The sequence below is a fragment of the Tripterygium wilfordii genome, chromosome 11 (genome assembly GCF_013401445.1).
Source record: "Tripterygium wilfordii isolate XIE 37 chromosome 11, ASM1340144v1, whole genome shotgun sequence".
Classification (NCBI taxonomy): Eukaryota; Viridiplantae; Streptophyta; class Magnoliopsida; order Celastrales; family Celastraceae; genus Tripterygium; species Tripterygium wilfordii.
In genome coordinates this window covers 9812468-9836342 of record NC_052242.1, presented here as the reverse complement: position 1 = coordinate 9836342, position 23875 = coordinate 9812468, and the positions used below count along the sequence as shown (strand labels likewise).

General features: G+C 35.9%; 3 protein-coding genes across 4 annotated transcripts in view; all 3 read right to left on the bottom strand.

Annotated features, from left to right (window-relative positions):
• Window positions 1–1218: 1218 nt before the first annotated feature.
• Window positions 1219–4725, bottom strand: LOC120009756 (perakine reductase-like). Its single transcript, XM_038860453.1, has 7 exons — window positions 4399–4725; window positions 3976–4146; window positions 2993–3196; window positions 2653–2825; window positions 2291–2387; window positions 2013–2166; window positions 1219–1656 (listed from the first exon to the last, which is right to left on the bottom strand). The coding sequence occupies exons 1-7, from the start codon at window positions 4456–4458 to the stop codon at window positions 1481–1483; spliced, it is 1035 nt and encodes a 344-aa protein (XP_038716381.1). The 5' UTR covers window positions 4459–4725; the 3' UTR covers window positions 1219–1480.
• A 3457-nt stretch (window positions 4726–8182) lies between these two features.
• LOC120008766 (perakine reductase-like) lies at window positions 8183–14910 on the bottom strand. Its single transcript, XM_038859139.1, has 6 exons — window positions 14776–14910; window positions 12924–13131; window positions 9313–9484; window positions 8927–9023; window positions 8683–8824; window positions 8183–8376 (listed from the first exon to the last, which is right to left on the bottom strand). The coding sequence occupies exons 1-6, from the start codon at window positions 14908–14910 to the stop codon at window positions 8183–8185; spliced, it is 948 nt and encodes a 315-aa protein (XP_038715067.1).
• A 1478-nt stretch (window positions 14911–16388) lies between these two features.
• LOC120009753 (perakine reductase-like) overlaps window positions 16389–23875 on the bottom strand; it is a 41885-nt gene continuing 34398 nt past the window's right edge. The window contains exons 1-8 of one of the 2 annotated variants that reach the window (XM_038860450.1): window positions 20534–20767; window positions 20118–20288; window positions 19175–19356; window positions 18209–18230; window positions 17868–18040; window positions 17496–17592; window positions 17218–17371; window positions 16389–16845 (exon numbers count right to left, since the gene is read on the bottom strand). In XM_038860450.1, coding sequence (XP_038716378.1) covers window positions 16655–16845; window positions 17218–17371; window positions 17496–17592; window positions 17868–18040; window positions 18209–18230; window positions 19175–19356; window positions 20118–20288; window positions 20534–20593 — 1050 coding nt within the window. In that variant the 5' untranslated portion in view covers window positions 20594–20767 and the 3' untranslated portion in view covers window positions 16389–16654. Of the gene's footprint in view, window positions 16846–17217; window positions 17372–17495; window positions 17593–17867; window positions 18041–18208; window positions 18231–19174; window positions 19357–20117; window positions 20289–20533; window positions 20768–23875 lie in introns of those variants that run through there. The other variant, XM_038860448.1, reaches the window with a different exon arrangement.

Genomic DNA, 23875 nt, shown 5'->3' with positions numbered 1-23875 from the left:
TTTTCTTGAACCTATTTCGTTTCCATGAGACGGAATCCATCGATCTTTGCTTTTGTAATGATTTGTCGTTTCTAGCATTTTGTTATCCGAGACAATGTTGACGACACTGTACCCAGTTGTCTATGCATAAATGTTCTTTGATCTCTACTTCTATTGCTTGGTATTGATGGTTTTTGTACTGATAGTGTATGATACTACACCAGCACTGTACATGTTTCCAATTACACTGCTATCAACTAAAATTACAATGTCGTTAGTTTTAATTACATTGTTCACCTCTTTAATTACATTTTTCGTATTCCTAATTATGTTCTTCCTTTCTACATACAACGCTCGATTGATTCATCAATTCTTGAATGACAATGATTACTCATGGGATATGAATCTTTACCACGCTGTCCAGATGACTCACAAATAGTAGATTTGTAGAATTTTGCTTAGTACTAATGTATTAGAATTACATTGTTCAAAATGACACCATGCTTAATAGTGGATTTTGTTGGATTTTGCTTGGTATTGATGGGTTTTGTGCTGATAATATATGATACTAAACAACACTGTATATGTTCCCAATTACACTACTCCTTGGAAGAAGACAACCTTAAATGGCTCATACTAATTAGCTGTGTATCTGGGATTCACTTTCCTATTTAGGTCTTAGATTGCATCATATTACCTGTATAGAAAGCATATTCCTCATGGGGGCCGGGAGTTGCCGTAAATATAATTACAGCAGCCCTAACCTTAGCAATTTTGAGCATCTATGTTACTTTTAAAAATAACAAAAAAATTATATGCGTGTAGTATTTTATCTAACGAATCGAACGATATATTTTTTGTTTGAAACAAAAATCAAATTTACCATGAAAAAGACATAGAAAGTTTTGAGTTTATATCCAACGGTTTAGAATTATTATGCCCTTTTGATATTGAATTTGATTTTTGTTTCGGATAAAAGATATATTGTTTGAATCGTATACACGATCAAAATACAAATATAATGGAAGATGCCTCACAAACGACAGCACATCTCACAAGCTAAACTAATTTACCTTTCCAACTTAGCTTTCATTAGCATGATTGGCACCAGGCATTTAAATTTCATTATCCAAATGCGTGCTTGCTAATTGATATGCCAACTTCATTTATTTGCTGTGAAAGTGCTGTTTTGAGGCCGTTAGAATGCACATTAGGATGACAGGAGAAGAATGTGGAAAATACAGGAAGTAAATTCTTAATTTCATACTATCAGACTACCTTGTAAAGATGTTGCATTGCATATTGCCCAGGTTGTTCTTTATTCAATACAGATATAAGTATTAATTGCTGCTAAAAACACAACATTCAGCAGCATTTCTGCCCGACGAAAGCTTTTCTCACAGAACTTGGACACTGCTTCGTTGGCTCATATCAAACTATTGACGGAAGGACGCGTAAATAAAGCGGAAAACATGAGCATAAAACTGCACCTTCGATCATTTTAAGCTGCTGGCGTATCAGCAAACTTCCAAGTGAGGCGATAAAGTTGCTCAGGTTGTCTTTGCCCTGCCACCTCATGGATGGGTATAGCATCACATATTTCATTCAAATCTTCTTTTGTCAGCCTCACGTTTAAGGAACAAATATTATGATCAAGATTTTTGACTTTAGTTGTCCCTATACAGCAAGAAAGAAAGAAGTGAGGATAAAAAATTATTGTCCGTCAACAAATCCGAAAAGCATATATGAACGACGATCTATTGCAATGCCATAGCTCATTAGTTTCGCAGACGTCCAATAATAATTACAATGTCATAAATGTCAATTTGCAGAGCTTACATTAACAGAAAAGTTCATATTGTTTGCCCTATCAAATTCAAAAGAACGGGATATGCATATACATCATACCTCTTTTTTGATTTGGATAAGACATATTTTTTAATTATTGTTTATTAGCGTGAGAGGGCACTCGAATCTGAGGTATACATCACGCCTTAACTGTAGATAAATAGGAACCGAAAAGATTCACTTACCAGGGATAGGTGCTACATCGTCCCCTTGATGAAGAACCCATGCAAGTGCAAGTTGTGCTGGGGAGCACCCATGCTTTTCAGCCACCTTCTCCACACTATTATACAATATCTTGTTTTTTTCAATGTTCTCTCCTTGAAACCGTGGATGTGATTCCTAACATAAGACATAAAGGGAATATTAAATTATACATATTTCAATTTTTTGATAACACCTATTTAATCATGGTGCATCACCATAAATCACACTTATTAAGGCCATAAATTGATCTGTTCTGTACCAGAAGACTATTTGCTGGCAAGCTTTCTACAACTGCTTTCCCACCAAAAATTCCACGTCCTAGAGGACTGTATGGGACTATTCCGATTCCAAGTTCCCTGCACATTATATAACAAAGAAAATCTCTCAACATATGCTTTGGAGCAAGCACAGCGCGATAAGAAAAGAATATACTCATTGGAAGTGGAGAAGAAAAAGATGTCATAGCAATAAGTCCATAGAAACATCGGCTAATATATCACAGGATTTTTTGCAGCAACAATTTCAATTTATGGATAGATTTGCTTTCAGAATTAACTTGGAAGGATGGGTAAAATCTAAATAGGATATTCCAAAAGAAAATATTGCACAAACTAGATGAACCTGCACAGGGGGACAATTTCATCCTCAATATCACGAGTCCACAGTGACCATTCCATCTGTAGAGCAGTGATGGGGTGAACAGCATGTGCTCTTCTTATTGTGTCTGGACTAGCTTCAGATAGCCCGATATAATTTATTTTTCCTTCTTCCACCAACTTCTTTAGTTCCCCCATCTAGGAGAAAGAAACAGTAAGAAACCTTAGTTACGTTCTCGAGCAGCTATTTGTACCAAATCCAAATTGTGTCTTGAATTGAAGAGAATTTATGAATTACTTAAAAGCTAATGGAAATCAACAACTGCTAGTAATATCAAGAACACAAGAGAAAAAGAAGCACTTACAGTGTCCTCTATGGGTATAGATGTGTCAATTCGATGTACATAGTAGAGATCGATATATTCCACATCTAGCCGTTCAAGGCTAGCTAGACAACATGAACGGACATATTCAGGAGTTCCTTTTACCCCTGTTTCACCAGATTCGAGTCTGATTATTCCAAACTTTGTGGCCAATTGGATTTCTTCTCGAGGAAACTGCTTTATTGCCTGAAAGATTTCATTAAAATTTAAAATGGAACTCTGTGGAGGTGAACAAAAATCATAAGCAACGCAAATTTTCCAAAAATGATGGAACTGAAGCAGGTAGAAAGATATTATAAACTATAAAATCAAACACTACAACTCTAATACGATCATTTGTTTGCAACTTTTTGACTATATGTTTTTTTGCACGAAACAACAGGTGTGGAGGAAGCGAAATGCGATTACTCAGAGAAATCTTCGAATGAGTTCTTATCCCCACACAAGATCTACACATACAAACTTCAAGTTTGACTGGAGAGCCAAATATAAAGAGAACAGAAGAACAAAAGAAAGTGAAATTCAACTAAGCATAAACATTTCTCATGAATGAAATCCTTATATCTTTATGCAAGGCAAACTAAGGTTCTATCTAAGCAAACAATACGACACACCACAAATACTTCTCGAAATTTCTCTTTATCAACATTTTACAGAAATAAGATACTGCTCCTTCACCAAAAATGAGGGAAAAAAAATCCTTGAAAGTCCAAATTTGCCTTTTTAAAGTTCCCTTTAGCCATTCCAAGTAGAATACTCAAAGCAACAGGTAAACGACTGGGAATACAGTGAATTTCAAGAGTTAAAAGAACAATAGTAAGTTAGGCAGTCAATACAGGATAGTTTTACCAAACTTAATTTCAAAATCCTTGCAAAGATCATATTCTCAAGTAGAAAACTAATAGATTTACATCTTCTCAACAAAGACTAAGCAACATAGATTTCAAGAAGCAAGATAATTTTACCTTTCCAACTAAAATTTCATTAGCATGATTAGCCCCATAAACATCTGACGTATCAAAGAACGTAATCCCCTTATCGAATGCATGCTTGATGACCGATATGCCAATTTCTTCAGGCACAGGATCATTGTAGGCTCCAGTAAGACCCATACAGCCAAACCCCAACTTAGATACCTACACGCAATGTAATTTGAAGTTAACAACCCAAATTAAAACCTCTAACTCTAATTACTGAATAAGATTGCAATTAGAGCATTTGATTGAGCACGAACTAATCAGTGAAATTATCACTTTTAAAACAAAAATCTTTCAGATAATACATAAAACACAAAGCAGATTTCCCCAAAACAAGTCAAAAAACAAAACTTCCTGAGCATTTATTGATTAAGAGCAAGAAAAACCAAAGTGGGTTTTTTTTTTTTTTACCTGGAGTCCCTGATTCCCCAATTTCACTCTGGGAATAACAATGCTTTGCTCCTCTGCCATATCTTGATTGTTCTTGGTAGACTAAACGGAGGGAGGCTTCAGGGACCAGAGACTGCAGACTGCAGAGAGAGATTGACAATTTATATTCGGCTTTCCCTTACAGAGACGACAATCAACACTTAGTAGGGATTATGGAGTATGGCCAGTGAGTGTTATCCGTCTCCATCTTTATAGTGGCGAACTTGAAGACACTTTTTTTTTTAACCACTGGGGACCACCACAAGACCAGCTCTTTGGGCCGAGCATTACAGTGTAAACCCCAAGAAAATAGTTCAGTTACCCCATTGAACCTTCAGACAAGTTATTTACCGGTCTTAGAGGTCCAAGATCCAATAAGCCACTAATCCACACTTGACCGAGTATCCACAATGTATTATTTAAAATGTTTCGATTCAAACCTAGACTGAATGGGTATCCCGTTAGTTCTTAAATCATTGGACCAAACCAGCGGGGATAACTTGAAGACACTTGGGAGTCCTTGACGTAAGCTGGTATGTCATTGTTTCTTTTGCTATCATCATTGCTTATGTCACTTTGTCCCAATAATGGATTAGGGGTACGTCATTGTTTATGAGAAAATTTCAAATTCGGAAATGTTATCTAGTGTCTTAAAGAAATCTGTATTTAAAATTTTTTTTAAAAAGTAAGAGAATGTTAATCGTACCTGACTTCTTGTGGTGAAACTTTAATTTAAAACACTCTTTAAGGGCAAATGCAATGGGATTTAGGTTGTTGGGTCAACATTTTTGTTGGCCCGGTCCCACCTCTATTACACAAAAAGTCAAGTCAAACACGTATTCTAATACAGTCACATCAGCAAAACACAAATTTTTATACACTTTTTCTTCCCACACACTTTATCTTTCCACCCAACCCAACAACATTCCATTCCTCCATATTATCCACAACAAAACTACACCAAAACATCAAATATCAATACATCCACATCAGCAAAACACTTATCCCAATACAGCCACATAAGCAAAACACATTTTACAATACAGCCACATCAGCAAAAGACAACATCTTTGTTGGCCCAATACCACTTCACCATTGCATTTGCCCTAACAAGATCAATTGTCATTGGGTCTATCAACCTAAAGTTTATGTTGAGAGTTTTAACCCACCTCCCAAATTAAATTCAATAGGAATAATAGAGATAATAACCAAAATTAATGTCAAATAATCTCAGAAACCCAAATCACAATCACACAATCAAGCAATAACAAAGATAAAAGAGACACAGAGATTTATAGTGGTTCACCCGATCAATTCGATCTAATAGGCTACTCCACTTTGTTGCTAGGCTTCACTAGATCATGAATCAAGAGTACAATCACCATGAACTCCTTCTCACAAGGTTCGGCCGCACTCTCTCTCTTTTTCGGAGGAATAAAACAATAGGAATTCTCACTCTACATACCCTATAAGAACATCTATTTATATGTTTCTAAAAGGGTTTAGACTTCCTCAATGAAGGCTGTCCAATAAGGGCAATCTGCCCATTCTCCACCAAAAGCTTCCTGGAGGAAGGCTCTCTAGTAAAGGGATCCAATAAGGGCAATTTGCCATGCCATGTACTTTTGACGCCAAAACAACAAAAATTCTCTCCACACTCAACAGTTTCTTTCCAATATATCCATGCCATTTCTTTTTGCACCATAAAATTCATAATGTTTTAAATCAGAGTTTACTAAAGACAAAAAGTTTAAACATTAATTTTATTGATGATGTTGTCCTCATCCCTCGTATTTTTCTTCTTTTATCGATAGCTTCTTTTTTCGATTCCGAAAAATATCGGTAATGGGTTTCATTGGAAATATCTTTCTACGTTGATGCTAGATATATAATTTTTTTAATCCGACACGTATTTTGAGAAATAAATGTTTTGAAATTTGTTTAAAGAAAAAACGAGTTGATGATGTAAGCATGTCATCACAGTAAAACATGGTGCATAAACACATGTAAGGGTAAAACTATCTTTTAATTTTTATTTTAAGTAAGTTTGTAGTTAATGAAAATTTAATGTTTAAACTTAAGGACTTGTCTAATAATTTTAATGAAGTACTTATTGCTCTATAAATTTATTGGTAAGAAAAATTTCGACCATCATATCCGTACGCACAGAAGTTTCCTCTTCATGATCCTACCTTTAATCACAAGCTTGTTGGGAGTCTGGTACTTGACTACCACACCTCATGATGATATGGCTTTTGCAGTTAAGTAAGTAAGCCAATTTTTGGCATCTCCTCACCATCTTCGCATGGCTACTCTTCGATGTATCATCCGTTATCTATAGCGGAGAGGAGGGTATTTTGTTTTTGTGGATTTCTCTGGGAAGGAAATGAGGAGGTCCTAGGCCCTCGAAGGCTAGGATTTATATTCCTTTTGTTGTATTTCTTTCTTATCAGTTGTAATAGGCAAACTAGACAAACTTTCTTCATTATTAATACAATTAACAGTTTACATATATTATTGACGCTATCATTGGTATCGGAGCATTGATCCTTGCTATGGTCAAGTCACGAATGGAGGGAAGAGTTGATGATTTAGAAAAGGATGTGGGTGAGACGATGAGTTAAAGAGTACGGTGGGAGATCTGAAAACTGATATGGAAACCATGAAGTTGTACATGGTGGAGATGCGAGATTTGTTGCATGGATGCGTCACAGTGGACAAGTGCAAGGATCCACTTAAAGGGGATTTATCTCATGTCCTGAAGATGTCCATAAGGCAGATTGCATATCTTTGTCAGACGGCGATCCCCATTGTCGACTTCTAAAAATGCCACAATTTTCTCTTGAGGAACCATCGAGATGGTTATTTCGTGTAAAGCGTTACTTTGCCGTGAATTAGGTACTTAAGAATGAAAAAGTTCTTGCAGCGATTGTGTGTTTGGAAGGGAAGGCTTTAGGGTGATTTCAATGGATGGAAGTTCGGTCCCCTATTTCGACTAGGCCAGCCTTTCGTTCTGTTTTGTTGCAACATTTCCGTAACTCTCAAGTCCGTAGTGACCATGAACACCTTGTAGCGTTGTGACAAACTAGGAGTGTTGCCAAGTTTTATAATTATTTTGGACATATAACTTTTCTAAATCACGTTGCTGTGTTTGTTTTGGTACTGGCTGATAGAGAAGAGGGTATTTTGTTTTATGGATTCAACTAGTAGTTATCAATTTTGCTAACCTATGCAATATATATCTCACAAGCAAACCTAATTCACCTTTCCAACTAAAACTTTTACAGCTTGATTGGCACCAGACACAATAAAAATTCTTTATCGAAACGCATGCTTGCTAATTGATATGCCAACTTCATTTATTTATTATGCTTTCTTTAACCTTTCTTTGTCCTTTGGAATTTGTTGTGAAAATGTTGTGTTTAGGCCATTATCGAATGCACATTAGGATGACAGGAGAAGAAATGCAGAGTACAATGAGGAAATAAATTACTAATTAAATACAATCACATGAAGGAAAGTAAATTCTTAATTTCATACGATTGTTAAGATGTTGCATTACAAATTGCCCAACTTGTTCTTTATTCAATACAAATATCAGTATTATTTGATGCTAAAAACACAACATTTAGCAGCACTTCTGCCCGATGAAAGCTTCTCTAACATAACTTGGACAATGCTTCCTTGGCTCAGAACAAAAACTATTGTCGGAAGGAAGCATAAATAAAGGGGAAAACATGATCATAAAACTGCACCTTCGATCATTTTAAGTTGCTGTCTCGTTGTGTTTTGTTGGCATGTCAGCAAACTTCCATGAGTGGTGACAAAGTTGCTCAGGTTGTCTTAGCCCTGCCACCTCATCGATCGGTATAGCATCACTGATTTCATTCAAATCTTCTTTTGTCAGCCTCACGTTTAAGGAACCAATATTATGATCAAAATTTTTAACTTTTGTTGTCCCTGTACAACGAGAAAGAGAGAAGCGAGGATAAAAAATTATTCTCCAACAACAAATCCACAAAACATACATGAACCGCATATATTTTGGACGATCTATTGCAATGCTATAGAGCTCATTAGTTTCACAGACGGCCAATAATAATTACAATGTCATAGATGCAATTTGCAAATGCTGCAGATCTTACATTACATTAATGGAAAAATGCATATTTTTAACTATAATTACTAGCTTGAAAGGACGCTCGAACCTGAGATATAGATACATCATGCCTTAACGATAGATAAATTGGAACCGAGAAGAGTCACTTACATCGTCCCCTTGATGAAGAACCCAAGCAAGTGCAAGTTGTGCAGGGGAGCAGTCATGCTTTTCAGTCACCACCTTCACACGATTATACAATATCTTGTTTTTTTCAAAGTTCTCTCCTAGAAACCGTGGATGTGATTCCTAACATAACAAAATAAAGGGACGATTAAATTATTCATTCTTCATCAAGTTGCATCACCATAAATCACACTTATTAAGGCCATAAATTGATCTGTTCTATACCAGATAAGTATTTGCTGGCAAACTTACTACGACTGCTTTCCCACCAAAAATTCCACGTCCTAGAGGACTGTATGGGACAATTTCAATTCCAAGTTCCCTGCACAATATAACAAAGAAAATCTCTCAACATATGCTTTGGAGCAAGCACAACGAGAGAAGAAAAGATAAACACTGTCACTGGAACTACGGGGGAGGGAAAAAAGATGTTGATAGCAATACAAGTTCATAGAAAAATTGGCTAATATATCACAGGGTTATTTATTACTAGCACCGCAACAATTTCAAATTATGGATAAATTTGCTCTGAGAATTAACTTGGAAGGATGGGTAAAATCTAGGTAGGAGTAGGATCTTCCAAAAGAAAATCTTGCACAATATAGATGAACCTGCACAGAGGGATAATTTCATCTTCGATATCAGGAGTCCATAGGGAATATTCCATCTGTAGAGCAGTGATGGGGTGAACAGCAGGTGCTCTTCTTATTGTGCCTGGACTAGCTTCAGATAGCCCGATATACTTTATTTTTCCTTCTTCCACCAACTTCTTCAGTTCCCCATCTAGGAGAAATAGAAAGTAGAAAGCCTTAGTTACGACCTCGAGCCGCTCTTTCCTATTTGTATCAAAACCAAAGAATGTCTTGGGTTGAAGAGAATTTATGAATTACTTAAAAGCTAATGGAACTCAACAACTGATAGAAATTGTTGGGATTAAAAATCCTACACTGATATGACACTTGTATGATAAGTTAAACTCTTCACTTGAAATAGTCTTGAGGTAAGCTTCTGGTAAGTTTCAGAGGTTACTAGATCTGAATCTACAGTTTGTGTTTGTTTGAACTCTATCTCTGTATTGATTTGAAACATGTTTTTATTCAGATAAAATTGATCTGGATTTATCTAATACAGGAGGTGTGATAGGAACAAAGTATTGAAGTTGATATGGACACTATTTGTGGATTAGTTGAAGATGATATGGACTCCTTGTTTGTTAGTTGTTGGATAAGAACTAATGTCTATTAATTGGATTTATGTGTGTTGGTTTTTATCTTAATCATGTGCAGCAATTATCTTCAAGAGAAACACCTGAGATTTTTAGAAATGGTTCGTGGTGTCTATATAAAGCACATCAACATGGAATGAAGGATATCGAAGCTTGAGAGAGAAAAACCTAGAAAGAAATATTTTGTGCTTCGAGTCTGTTTTGTTTTTCCACTCTCCTAGATGTTTGGATGAGTGATTCATATCTGTATTCATTATGAAAGAGTGTGAGTTTCGTGTTTGAGTGCTGCTCTGTAACGCCCCGACCTGGAATGCATTACTTTTGGTACCATCTAAATCAAACCCTAATAAATTCAATCATCACACCACGGAAATTTTGACAGCACCTGCCCATATTACGGAGGATGCCAACCTGGAGTAAACACGCAGCAAAATCACAAATATATTCGCAACCTAGACAGGGCCTCCGGCCATCTAACAATTCATAACACAGTTAAATTCTCAAATGTAAGCAAGGCCTCCGGCCTCCTAGCATGTCATATCATCAATCAATTTCACATCTAAGCAGGGCCTCAAGCCACCTAACAGTCACACATAATTTCTCCACACAACAACATATATAATCAACATCCAGCACAAATAGCAATCCAGCAACCATAAGAAGTCGTCAGGACAAAAAGTCCACAAACCCGGTTCGGGAGTCCCGATCACACGGAGTACCCTCCCTACCGTCCATCCCACAGTCAAGAATGGGGATATCACACAACGTCTCAACTAAGAAATATAGATACGACCAAAGTAGTAATAACATAAATCAAGTTTAGAACTATCTAGTCCTATCACTCTCTAGGGGTCCATCCATGTCACGCACCCTCCTCTTGATCCGCGACCCTGGTACCGGAACTAGACTCACCTGTGAGGAGGGAATAGGAGAAAGAAAAGGGTGAGCGAAAGGCCCAGTAGGGAATAATAAAGAGTAAGTGAATAATATAAGGCTGAAATATTAAAGAAAGGCACAAATGCAACAATATGATAGCTAACATCATGTACACCAAACACAAGTAGATAATCACACCATACGAGATCCTAACTTGGCCCACTGGCATCCCTACACATATCGGGACCCTGAACAGCCCAACGACATCATCGCATGGTGTTTCAAGCACATATGAAATCCTGATCCGGCCCACTGGCATTCCCGTAGTCATGGGAACCCTGAACAACCCAACGGCATTCCACATTTCACGTCAATCACAACGAGGAGATATACGGGTCCATACCCGACATCTTTCATGCAATTACAATGCATGTCCAACATGGTTATGCAATAGGGTAAACCTACAACCTACATATATACATATACTACTACATGATGCATGTTCAAGAGTAATTCATGCTCAATGGAAGATTGAACACGTAAAGTATGCACTATAATTCAAATCATACAATAAAGATATCACAAAGTGGGGTTATTCTCCCTTAGGCACAAATTAAGACGAGAACGCATCATAATGAACAATGAGGAAGGATAAATGTTCTCAATAGGAAGACATATTCGAAGAGAATAACAAAGGGTGGAATTTCCCTACCTCACACTCCAAAAATTAGCTATGTAAATCAATACTCAACCTTGACTTTTCCCAGCCTCAACCAACCTATTATTCGGTAAACTCATCCTCCAATCAATATACAAACAACTTCAATTTCACATATCTAACACAAATTAATCCAATAAATCAAGAACCCATTACCTTCTCTTACCCAAAACTTTCCAAGCTCTTGAACTTCACCTACTCAAGCTTGTTACTCCAATCAACAATAGAATCTAGCAATACAACCATAAACAAGCCTAAATCAACCTATTAAATCACTAATTTCATCTAATTTAAAGATTTTCCCCCAAATCTACAAAACCCATAAAACCCTAGAATCCCAAATCACTCAATCTCTAAATACTAGCTTTTAGGTTTAAGAAACTTACCAAGGTTGTAGAAACAAGTAGAAGGAAGGGATTCAAGCTTCCTTTAGGCCTCAAATGATGTAGGAGCTCATGAATTTGAGTTCGGGTTCAAACCATGAAAGATTAGAACAAAGAGATGAATTTAAGAATATGTAAGCTAGAGAGAGAAGTTAGGAATCCAACTTGAAAGAGGGTAATCTTACCTTGGTTGATCTTAGATTGATGAGAGGGAGGAAATTTGAGAGAAAATGGGGTTTAGGGTTTGTTTTGGTCGGTTATTTTGAAAAAAATCGCGAAATGAGTGTTTTAAAACAATTCTCGGGGTGCAGATTTAGGGAGGTGTCCGGACACCGATGCCTAAAAATCACTCTGTTTCAGTTTCTTCTATAACTGTCCGGACGGCTTTTAAAAACTGTTCGGACGGTTACCTCTGTAGTCAAAAATTTCAGTTTTAAAACCACTCGTACACCCCCAAATCACTCGGTATTAATTTCTAATGTTTTATATATATATATATATATATATATATATATATATATATACATACTCAACACATGTTGGTCCTACTAATTTCTAAAAGAAAGGAAGTTCGAGGTATTACATGCTCTGTTGATTTCTCTAACTGATCCATAAGAGGAAGAAGAAGAGCAAGACTAAATTGTTTCGAAGTAATCTACGCAGGCTACCTGAGAAGTTACCTGGATCGTTCTTGAGTAAAAAGTCTCTTGGAGATGCCAAGAGCAATTGCAAATCATTATTGGTGTGTTGATTTGGGGTTAAAGCATACGTTGAGTCAAGTTGTATGATCGAGTCGTAGGTAACGATAGATTGTAAGCTTTTCTTCACATAGTGGATTGCTTTGACAGGATAGTTGCTCATAGATCCGAGGTTTTTTCTCAGTCAGGGTTTCCTCGTTAAATTTGTGGTGTTCTTATTTGTTTATTTTCCGCATTGATTTCATATTACGTTGACTAACAATCTTGGCAAAAGAATATTGTATTCTCAGAAATATAAAGAACACGAGAGAAAAAGAAGCACTTACAGTGTCCTCTAGGGGAGTAGATGTGTCAATTCGATGTGCATAGTAGAGATCGATATATTCCACATCTACCCGCTGAAGGCTAGCTAGACAACATGAACAGAAATGCTCAAGAGTTCCTTTTACCCCCATTTCACCAGATTCGAGTCTTATTATTCCAAATTTTGTGGCCAATTGGACCTCTTCTCGAGGAAAGTGCTCTAGTGACTGAAAGATTTCACTAAAAATTAAAATGGAATTCTGGGGAGGAGGGTAAAAATAATAAGCGACGCAAATTTTCCAAAAATGGTGGAACTGAAAGTCCAAGTTTTGCCTTGTAAAAGTTCCCTTTAGCAATTCCAAGTAGAAAACTCAAAGAAACAGGTAAACAACTGGGAACACAGTGAACTTTAAGACTTTTATTACAATAGGTCCACCTTAAGGTAAGGTTCATAAGTGGATAATATTTTTTTCTAACTCATAGGGTTCATAAGTGGATTAAACTTTTATAACTATAAGGTCTATCAATGGATAAGATTTATTCCATTAAGAACAATGAGTGATTTTATTTGTACACCAAGATTTTTTCTAACTTAATTTCGTTTGTTCAAATAGCATTAGAATTAGTCATAATAAGTAATTAGCCAGTTTGTACAATCTTCATGGGATTGATTTTCTAGTTATCATTATATTCCTTGAGCGATTCGTATACTTGCAAATTTTACACAACCTTAATAAGCAAGATTATGAGGATGATTTGATTTTTAGGTTACAAATAAGGTAAGAATGATTTGATTTGGTTTAAAGAGATAGTATTGGTGTTGAATCTATACTAAGATGTTATGGTTCTTGCTAGATTTTCATCAAGGAACTACAAGCTCACACTAAGGCATCCAAACAAGGAAGAAAGGTAAAAACTTCGTAGATTTGTTCTAAGTAACAAGTAGATAAAGATTCATCAAATTTTGTATGGAAGAGAGGGTGACCGTGGGTAAGAAAATGGAATCGGTTTAATATGAGAAAACCATGATAAACTGAGACATGCATGCAAAGATTAAGATGAGAAAATAGAGTTTATTTGTATGTCGGGACTAAGGACTTAAATATAAGAACTGGGTTGCATGATCTAAACTATTAGGAACATGCATAAGCATAATATGATGTTCTTATTACAACTGACTCGCCTATGAGCATCATTGATATGAAAATAGACCCTTTGAATAGGAACCAAACCCTTAGAACCCAATTTGATGTATGATAAGCGCAAAGGAAAGGCGCTCTCCTTCTCTCACTCTCTCTCTCTCTCTCAAACAAACGAAGAAACGGGAAAACCTATAGAAGCACGACCACTCCGAAGACACATATCAATCTTCCGTTCACGGCAACCGTCGCAGTAGCACTTCTTCTCCGATGGTCTATGACTCTGTGGTTCACATTTAAAAAGAAGACTCCAAATCTCGTAAGTCTTTACTCAGACCCATTTATCACACTTCATATTGAGAATCATTCAACAAGAAATATTACATTTGTGCATGTGTCAATTGCTTTCTTGAGAAGTTATTTTTTCTTGAACCTATTTTGTTTCTATGAGATGAAATCATTGATCTCTGCTTTTGTAATGATTTGTCGTTTCTAGCATTTTGTTACATGAGAAAATGTTGATGACACTGTACCCAGTTGTTTATGCATAAATGTTCTTCGATCTCTACTTCTGTTGCTTGGTATTGATGGTTTTTGTGCTGATAGCGTAAGATACTACACTAGCATTGTACATGTTTCCAAATTACAGCTGATAGTTTATGCATAAATGTTCTTCGATCTCTATTTCTGTTGCTTGGTATTGATGGTATTTGTGCTGATAGTGTAAGATACTACACCAGCACTATACTTGTTTCCAGTTACACTGCTATCAGCTGTAATTACAATTTTGTTAGTTTTAACTACATTGTTCACCTCTTTAATTGCATTGTTCGTATTCCTAATTATGTTCTTCCTTTCTATATACATCGCTCGATTAATTCATCAATTCTTGAATGATAATGATAACTCATGGGATATGAATCTTTACCACATTTTCTAGATGATTAACAAATAGTATATTTGCTAAATTTTACTCACTATTAGTGTCTTAGAATTACATTGTTCAGAATGACAATATGCTTAGTAGTGGATTTTGTTGGATTTTGCTTGGTATTGATGGGTTTTGTGATGGCTTCCCTTATGTTCTCGATTTCCCTTGCATGTCATCATCTTCTTCATCAACTATGACACCGGTCAAGGCCCATGGCTTGCTCGTCCTCTACATCCTCAGGAAACAGTGAGCAATTTCCGTCTTTGGAAGAAGTTCGAGATCTCTGTCACTGGAAGAAGTGTAGGATCTCTGTCCCGAAATTGAGAATGGGTAGGGGATGTGAAACCCTAATTCTTGAGATTGTACATGATTATACTACAGAGATGATGTTTGGAGAGAGAAAATAAGAAAAAGATAAGATGGAAGAAATAAGGAGAAAGAAGTGGGAGATGAAAGAGTACCAGGAGAGAGAAGTGCGAGATGATAGAGTACCAAGAGATATAAGCGGGAATCCTGATTTACTTTTATTTATGTTGATTAATTTTTTCCCCAAAATATCTAGGTAGATATCCGACATGTCTTGACACTTGGATTATGGATACTTATAGAGAAAGATTCTAAGTACGTTTAGCATTTACGTATGATTATATATGCATTCTCCTTGAATTATTTTAAAGTTGTCTTCTTCCAAGTGTTTTTGGGTTTTGCTAATCCTTAATAACTTGCATACGTAAGAAAGAGTTAATTATTTCTTCACTTAACACTTTAAGTTCTTTGATTAGCTTGGTTAATCCTCTTACATGTAAACAACAACAAAAGTTAAAAGAACGCATATGAGCTCGCACAAGCAATTGTAGTGCTGTTTATATTTATATTTAGTTTTCTTTAAATAAATTGTAAGATGTAAAATAAGTGTACGATACTTAGACTTCTTTGGTGATGTATTCGAACTACTTGGAGTTACTTAATTATTAATATTGATATGACGGAACGTATATTCATTATTATTGGTTGTATTAGAATCCGAAAAGGCTTACGGTGGCTTCCTACGTGGATCCGGGTAAGGGCGACACGTGATTAGTTATCGTGACTTGTAATTACCCTGGGAGAAGGATGGAGTGTTACAAGCTGAATATCGCACTATGTATACGGAATGTGATCAGATTGTTTGACTTGGTGATCTCTTGGTTGAACTTGATTTTCCTCAATCGACTTATACTCCTCTCCTCTTCATCCAGACAACACAAGCAATGTTCAAATCGTTGTCATCCAATCTATCATGAGCGAACCAAACATGTTGAAGTCGATTGTCAATTTATCCGAGAAACTTATGATCGTCATGGGGCATTAGGATAACAGGAGAAGAATGAAGAGAACAATGAGGAAAATAAATTACTAATTAAGTACAGTCACATGAAAGAAGGTAAATTCTTAATTTCATACAATCAGAATACCTTGTAAAGATGTTGCATTACATATTGCCCAGGTTGTTCGTTATTCAATACAGACATAAGTATTATTTGCTGCTAAAAACACAACATTTAGCAGCACTTCTGCCCGACGAAAGCTTTTCTAACATAACTTGGACACTGCTTCATTGGTTCACATTAAACTATTGTCGGAAGGAGGCATAAATAGAGGGGAAGGAAACATGAGCATAAAACTGCACCTTCGATCATTTTAAGCTGTTGTCTCGTATTTTGCTGGCGTATCAGCAAACTTCCATGTGTAGCGATAACGTTGCTCAGGTTGTCTTTGCCCTGCCACCTCATGGATCGGTATAGCATCACATATTTCATTCAAATCTTCTTTTGTCAGCCTCACGTTTAAGGAACCAATATTATGATCAAGATTTTTAACCTTAGTTGTCCCTATACAGCAAGAAAGAGAGAAGCGATGATAAAAAATTATTCTCCAACAACAAATCCAAAAAGCATATATGAATGGCATATATTTTGGACGATCTATCGCAACGCCATAGCTATTAGTTTCACAGACGTCCAAAAATAATTACAATGTCATAAATGTCAATTTGCAAATGCTGCAGAGCTTACATTAACCGAAAAGTTCATATCGTTTGCCCCATCAAATTCAAAAGAACGGGATATACATCATACCTCTTTTTTTATTTGGATAAGGCATCTTTTTTTAATTATTGTTTATTAGCGTGAGAGGGCACTCGAACCTGAGATATACATCACGCCTTAACTGTAGATTAATAGGAACCGAAAAGATTCACTTACCAGGGATAGGTGCTACATCGTCCCCTTGATGAAGAACCCATGCAAGTGCAAGTTGTGCTGGGGAGCACCCATGCTTTTCAGCCACCTTATCCACACGATTATACAATATCTTGTTTTTTTCAATGTTCTCTCCTTGAAACCGTGGATGTGATTCCTAACATAAGAGATAAAGGGAATATTAAATTATACATATTTCAATTTTTTGATAACACCTATTTAATCATGGTGCATCACTATAAATCACACTTATTAAGGCCATAAATTGATCTGTTCTGTACCAGAAGACTATTTGCTGGCAAGCTTTCTACAACTGCTTTCCCACCAAAAATTCCACGTCCTAGAGGACTGTATGGGACTATTCCGATTCCAAGTTCCCTGCACATTATATAACAAAGAAAATCTCTCAACATATGCTTTGGAGCAAGCACAACGCGATAAGAAAAAAATATACTCATTGGAAGTGGAGGGGAAAAAGATGTTGATAGCAATAAGTCCATAGAAACATCGGCTAATATATCACAAGATTTTTTTGTACTAGCACAGCAACAATTTCAATTTATGGATAAATTTGCTTTCAGAATTGACTTGGAAGGATAGGTAAAATCTAGATAGGATATTCGAAAAGAAAATATTGCACAAAGTAGATGAACCTGCACAGAGGGACAATTTCATCCTCAATATCACGAGTCCACAGGGCCCATTCCATCTGTAGAGCACTGATGGGGTGAACAACATGTGCTCTTCTTATTGTGTCTGGACTAGCTTCAGATAGCCCGATATACTTTATTTTTCCTTCTTCCACCAACTTCTTTAGTTCCCCCATCTAGGAGAAAGAAACAGTAAGAAACCCTAGTTACGTTCTCTAGCAGCTATTTGTACCAAATCCAAATAATGTCTTGGGTTGAAGAAAACTTATGAATTACTTAAAAGCTAATGGAAATCAACAACTGATAGAAATATAAAGTAACACAAGAGAAAAAGAAGCACTTACAGTGTCCTCTATGGGTGTAGAGCTATGTAGCACGGACACTCTGTTTTGGTCAGAGTGTCGGTGTCCGACACGCTCAAAATACGTCTGGGACACGTGAATTTGAGTGTCCAATTTTTTTTTTTTTTTTTTTAATATTGGACACGTTGGGGACAGGTTGGGGACACGTTGGGGACACGTTGGGACACGATGGTGACACCTTTTTGTCTTTTATTTTTAATTTACTAAAGGATTTTTAAATTTGTTATAAGATATTTTGTTTTTTAATTACTTTAATGAGTCTTATAACATAAAACGACATCTTCTACTCTTACCCTATTTCGACGAGACTGCCCTATTTCCAGACTGCCGAAGACGATAATCCAAGAAACCTATAACACCACAACTGTTGACAGAGATGATCGACCAAATAGGGACAGAAATCATCGACAACTAAGTCTGTTAACAAAGGCTGTTGTTCTACACTCAAAGGTTAGGTTTTTGATTTGCAGTGAACACCTTAGATTTTTGATACACCTGCACCTTTAGGTTTACAATCTGATTTACAGTGATGTAGTGACAACTGCACCTATTTTTGATTTGAATGGAGAGTTCATGTTTGTATTGTAGCATACTAGCATCTTTTTAGATGAAACTAGAGAAAACCTGCACAGTTCTGTTGATTTTCAATTTCCTGTTTCTAGGTTCTAGCAACTTTTTATATTCAAGCTTTGTTTAAGACTATCTTCATTTAACGTATTGTTGTTTTGAACCATCTTAATTGAATTATAGTATGTTTTAATGTATTGTTGTGTTGGACCATATTGATTGAAATGAAATATATGTATGTATATATAAAATATAAAAAAAATTAATCAACGTGTCCCCAACGTGTCCGTATCCTACTTTTTGAAAAAATCACGTGTCCACGTGTCCGTGTCGTGTCGTGTCGCGTGTCCGTGTCCGTGTCCGTGCTACATAGGTGTAGAGGTGTCAATTCGATGTAAATAGTAGAGATCGATATATTCCACATCTAGCCGCTCAAGGCTAGCTAGACAACATGAACGGACATACTCAGGAGTTCCTTTTACCCCCATATCACCAGATTCGAGTCTGATTATTCCAAACTTTGTGGCCAATTGGATTTCTTCTCGAGGAAACTGCTTTAGTGCCTGAAAGATTTCATTAAAATTTAAAATGGAGCTCTGTGGAGGTGAACAAAAATCATAAGCAACGCAAATTTTCCAAAAATGGTGGAACTGAAGCAGGTAGAAAGATATTTTAAACTATATAATCAAACACTACAACTCTAATACCATCATTTGTCTGCAATTTTTTGACTATAGTTTTTTTGCATGAACAACAGGCGTGGAGGAAGAGAAATGCGATTACTTAGAGAAATCTTTGAATGAGTTCTTATCCCCACACAAGATCTACACATACAAACTTCAAGTTTGACTGGAGAGCCAAATATAAAGAGAACAGAAGAATAAAAGAAAGTGAAATTCAACTAAGCATAAACATTTCTCATGAATGAAATCTTTACATATAGGAACACCCTCAGTTAAATTATGCGAATCCTTATATCTTTATGCAAGGCAAACTAAGGTTCTATGTATAAGCAAACAATACGACACACCACAAATACTTCTCGAAATTTCTCTTTATCAACATTTTACAGAAATAAGATACTGCTCCTTTACAAAAATAAGAGGAAAAAAAAAATCAAAGCAACAGGTAAATGACTGGGAACACAGTGAATTTTAAGAGTTAAGAGAACAATTGTAAGTTAGGCAGTCAATACAGGAGAGTTTAATTTCAAAATGCTTGCAAAGATCATATTCTCAAGTAGAAAACTAATAGATTTGCATCTTCTCATTTATGCTCATCAAAGACTAAGCTACATAGATTTCAAGAAGCAAGACGATTTTACCTTTCCAAGTAAAATTTCATTAGCATGATTAGCCCCATAAACATCTGACGTATCAAAGAATGTAATCCCCCTATCGAATGCATGCTTGATGACCGATATGCCAATTTCTTCAGGCACAGGATCATTGTAGGCTCCAGTAAGACCCATACAGCCAAACCCCAACTTAGATACCTACAACCAATGTAATTAGAAGTTAACAACCCAAATTAAGCCCTATAATTCTAATCACTGAATCAGATTACAATTAGAGCATTGATTGAGCACGAACCAATCAGTGAAATTATCACTTTTAAAACAATAATCTTTCAGATAATACATAAAACACAAAGCAGATTTCCCCAAAACAAGTCAAAAAACAAAACTTCCTGAGCATTTATTGGTTAAGAGCAAGAAAAACCAAAATGGGTTTTTTTTACCTGGAGTCCCTGATTCCCCAATTTCACTCTGGGAATAACAATGCTTTGCCCCTCTGCCATTTCTTGATTGTTCTTGGTACACTAAACGGAGGGAGGCTTCAGGGACCAGAGATTGCAGACCGCAGAGAGAGATTGACAATTTATATTCGAATTTCCCTTACCAGAGACGACAATCATCACTTAGTAGGGATTATGGAGTATGGCCAGTGAGTGAGTGTTCCAATGGTTATCCGTCTCCATCTTTATAGTGGCGAACTTGAAGACACTTGGGAGTCCTTGACGTCAGCTGGTATGTAATTGTTCCTTTTGCTATTCATTATTGCTTATGTCACTTTGTCCCAATAATGGATTTGTGGTAGGGTACATTACATTTAAATCTGACGGATCGAGTTTAACACAAGAGGGGGGGTGAATTGTGTCCCTAAATTCCAATTGGAATCCCCTTTTCAATTTAAACAAATTAATGGCAATTAACAAGTAGCACACAAATTTGGACTCTAATGATTTTCCTAATCAATATTCAATCCAATGCAAGATGTGATACAATATAGTGAATGACCAAATATCAAATAATCAAGAATTGCACAAAACAGATTTTCAAGCAACACACTGCACACAGATTTTTCAACTCAGAGTTTACCTATCAAATGATGTCAAAATGCAACGAAATTTTATATGCAATGTCATAACACCTTAATAAACACTATATCAAAATTTCAGATCAAAATTCAAAGTTTAAGGCAGTCTGCTAATCTCGGACAGATTAGGGTTTTGAAAATCCTGCAGTTTGAAACAAGTAGTAAATATAAACAAGTAAACAAAGAAATCAACACAGCGATTTATAGTAGTTCGGAGACCCTTCTCCTACGTCTACTACCTAGATTCACCAACCTAGGATTTTCCCAACTCCACTAAGGTGTGGTTTTAAGAGACCCACAAAACTCCTTACACCAAGGGTTTCTAAGAACTCCCTCAAACTTCAATGTTTACAATTTCCCCTAACAAAGGGAATTTCTCAATGGGATTTTCAGCCAAGGTTCTCACAGGTTACCTCAAAGGTATTTGGTGTGGAACTCTCAAGATTACAGCAACACTCTCAAAGATAGGATTTTAAGAACAAGAGAGGTTTAGATTGTAAGTAAACAAAGCCTAAAGGATATAGGAACTTCTCTTTTGCAAAAGCAAGAGTAGTGAGAAGTCCTTGATTGTAGAGGCTTGTATTGGAGAAGATTGTTGTAGCAAATAGCAAGAAAGCTTGATGATTGATGAACTTGATAGCAAGAGGTTTCTCTCAAGGATAATTTTCAATTTGCTTCTCCAAGTTATATGAAAGGGAAGATCCTCTTTTAAAGACAATTCTCTCCTATGCTTGCAGCCATTGGATCAAACTTCAAGAGTTGATCTCTACCATCCATTGCAGCTCCTAATCTTGGTCATTGATAATTTGAGCAAACAAATCTCCACCATAGAGCATATAGACGTTGGAAGCTTGAGAGAAGTCAAGTTGTACCTTTCTTCCATAAGTGTTGTCACAAGCACAACCCTTTGATCAATGTATGTCTTCAAATCTTGACCATTCAAACTCTCTTTAATTCTCAACCATGGATGTAAATTGTACTATGCCATCTTGTCCCTTCATTTTGAATCAAAGACTTCAAAAGTGATCCCTTAGTCAAGGATCTTGTTTGATTGCACCAACCTAACTTTCTTGGTAGCACATGTCTTGAGTGAAAATGTCAAGGATCTTGTTTGATTGCACCAATCCTAACTTTCTTGGTAGCACATGTCTTGAGTGAAAATGTCAAGGATCTTGTTTGATTGCACCAACCTAACTTTCTTGGTAGCACATGTCTTGAGTGAAAATGTCAAACAAGAATATATCACTAATGATAGAGAGGACAAGGTTTGTCCCACATGTTTGAAAAGAGTTGTATCTCCATGAAGACCACAACCAATAGCCTCAATGTTTGATTCATTCAACTTGATTAAATGCCTTAGTGGAAAGTTGGCAAATATAGGATTTTTCATTGTTTCCTAGAGCTCCAAGCTCATTCTTAGAAACAGGACTTCGACCACTCTTGAACATACTAAATTCTGAGCCATATGAGACCACAATGATAATTAACCTACAAGGAAATAGGAGATAGAACTCCCCAATTGCATGTAAGCTCAAAGAGCTTCATATAGAGCGCATAGGTTAATTACATTAGAAAAACAACCCAGAAAATTCATATTACTGGATGATAAATCATTTTATATGTATTAGAATGTCCATGTAAAATTTCATAACAATCGGAAATCGTTTGGTCACTCAACCAAGCAATTAGATCACTAATAGTGAAACCGATAAATTCTAAGCGTAAATTCAAAGTCATTTTGCAAACTCAGTGTAAATGACCTTTTCTCTTGAACTTTACTAAATCAAATATGTTCATAGTGATGAAACTAAGATGCACACGAAATTTCATTTAAATCGGAGTTCATTTGGTTCACCACGTTCACAAAGAACACATATGCACAAAATTAGGTAAAACCTAGTTTTGGCGGAATTTAAGCATATGACCAAATATATATGTGACGCACTTAATTTCTCATGAATATAGTCCTAGAACATATATTAAACCTTCTTGTGCATGTGGTTCAAGTTTCAAGTCATTTGGACCTAAGTTGGTTAAGATATGATAATTGGAAAATTGATGCTCTAACTTAGTTCATGTATGTTTGTTTTCAAAACTTAATTTCCAGCACTATCTCAAAAATATATAGTCATTTAAATTCAATTCATATAAATCAAATATTGCTTTAATGTTTCATTATCATTTATAATTGATTTAATATCATCAAAATTAGACATATAGGACCATAGGTCCAACAATCTCCCCCTTTTTGATGATTACAAAACATGCATGATATAAATGTCTATTTGATTGTAATTGAATTTAATATCAATTCAAAGTGCATTAAAAAGTTTAATGATATCAATTTAAAACAATTTTGAAACTCATATACAACTTTAGTTAAGTAAGCTTAGCTCCCCCTTACTTTAACATCTATTCTCTCCCAATCATGGCATATACACTCCCCCTTAAGTTATGCCTATATATGTATTTTGGCAAATGATTTTAATGCAATTTATCATCATGTCTCTCCCCCTTTTTGTAATAATTCAAAAAGTGGAGAACTAAGGGGTTGATGCAAGTTTTGTAAAAGATTTAAAAGCATTTTTGAGATTTTATCACAAAAGTGATTTAAGACCATAAACATGCTTCAAATAATATCAAAACTAGTTCTCATCAACAAATAGTCATGGCAACACACCAATTGAACTAATAGAACCTAAGT

Coding starts and splice junctions, on each gene's coding strand:
- LOC120009756 (XM_038860453.1), bottom strand. CDS start 4,458: ATGGCAGAGGAGCAAAGCATTGTTATTCCCAGAGTGAAATTGGGGAAT. Junction 4,147..4,398: donor TGGGGAATCAGGGACTCCAG/GTAAAAAAAAAA, acceptor CATTGCGTGTAG/GTATCTAAGTTGGGGTTTGG. Junction 1,657..2,012: donor CGATGTAGCACCTATCCCTG/GTAAGTGAATCT, acceptor CTTGCTGTATAG/GGACAACTAAAGTCAAAAAT.
- LOC120008766 (XM_038859139.1), bottom strand. CDS start 14,910: ATGTATATAGAAAGGAAGAACATAATTAGGAATACGAACAATGCAATT. Junction 13,132..14,775: donor ACAAGTATAGTGCTGGTGTA/GTATCTTACACT, acceptor GAAATCTTTCAG/TCACTAGAGCACTTTCCTCG. Junction 9,485..12,923: donor TCCCCTAGAGGACACTGTAA/GTGCTTCTTTTT, acceptor TATTTCTCCTAG/ATGGGGAACTGAAGAAGTTG.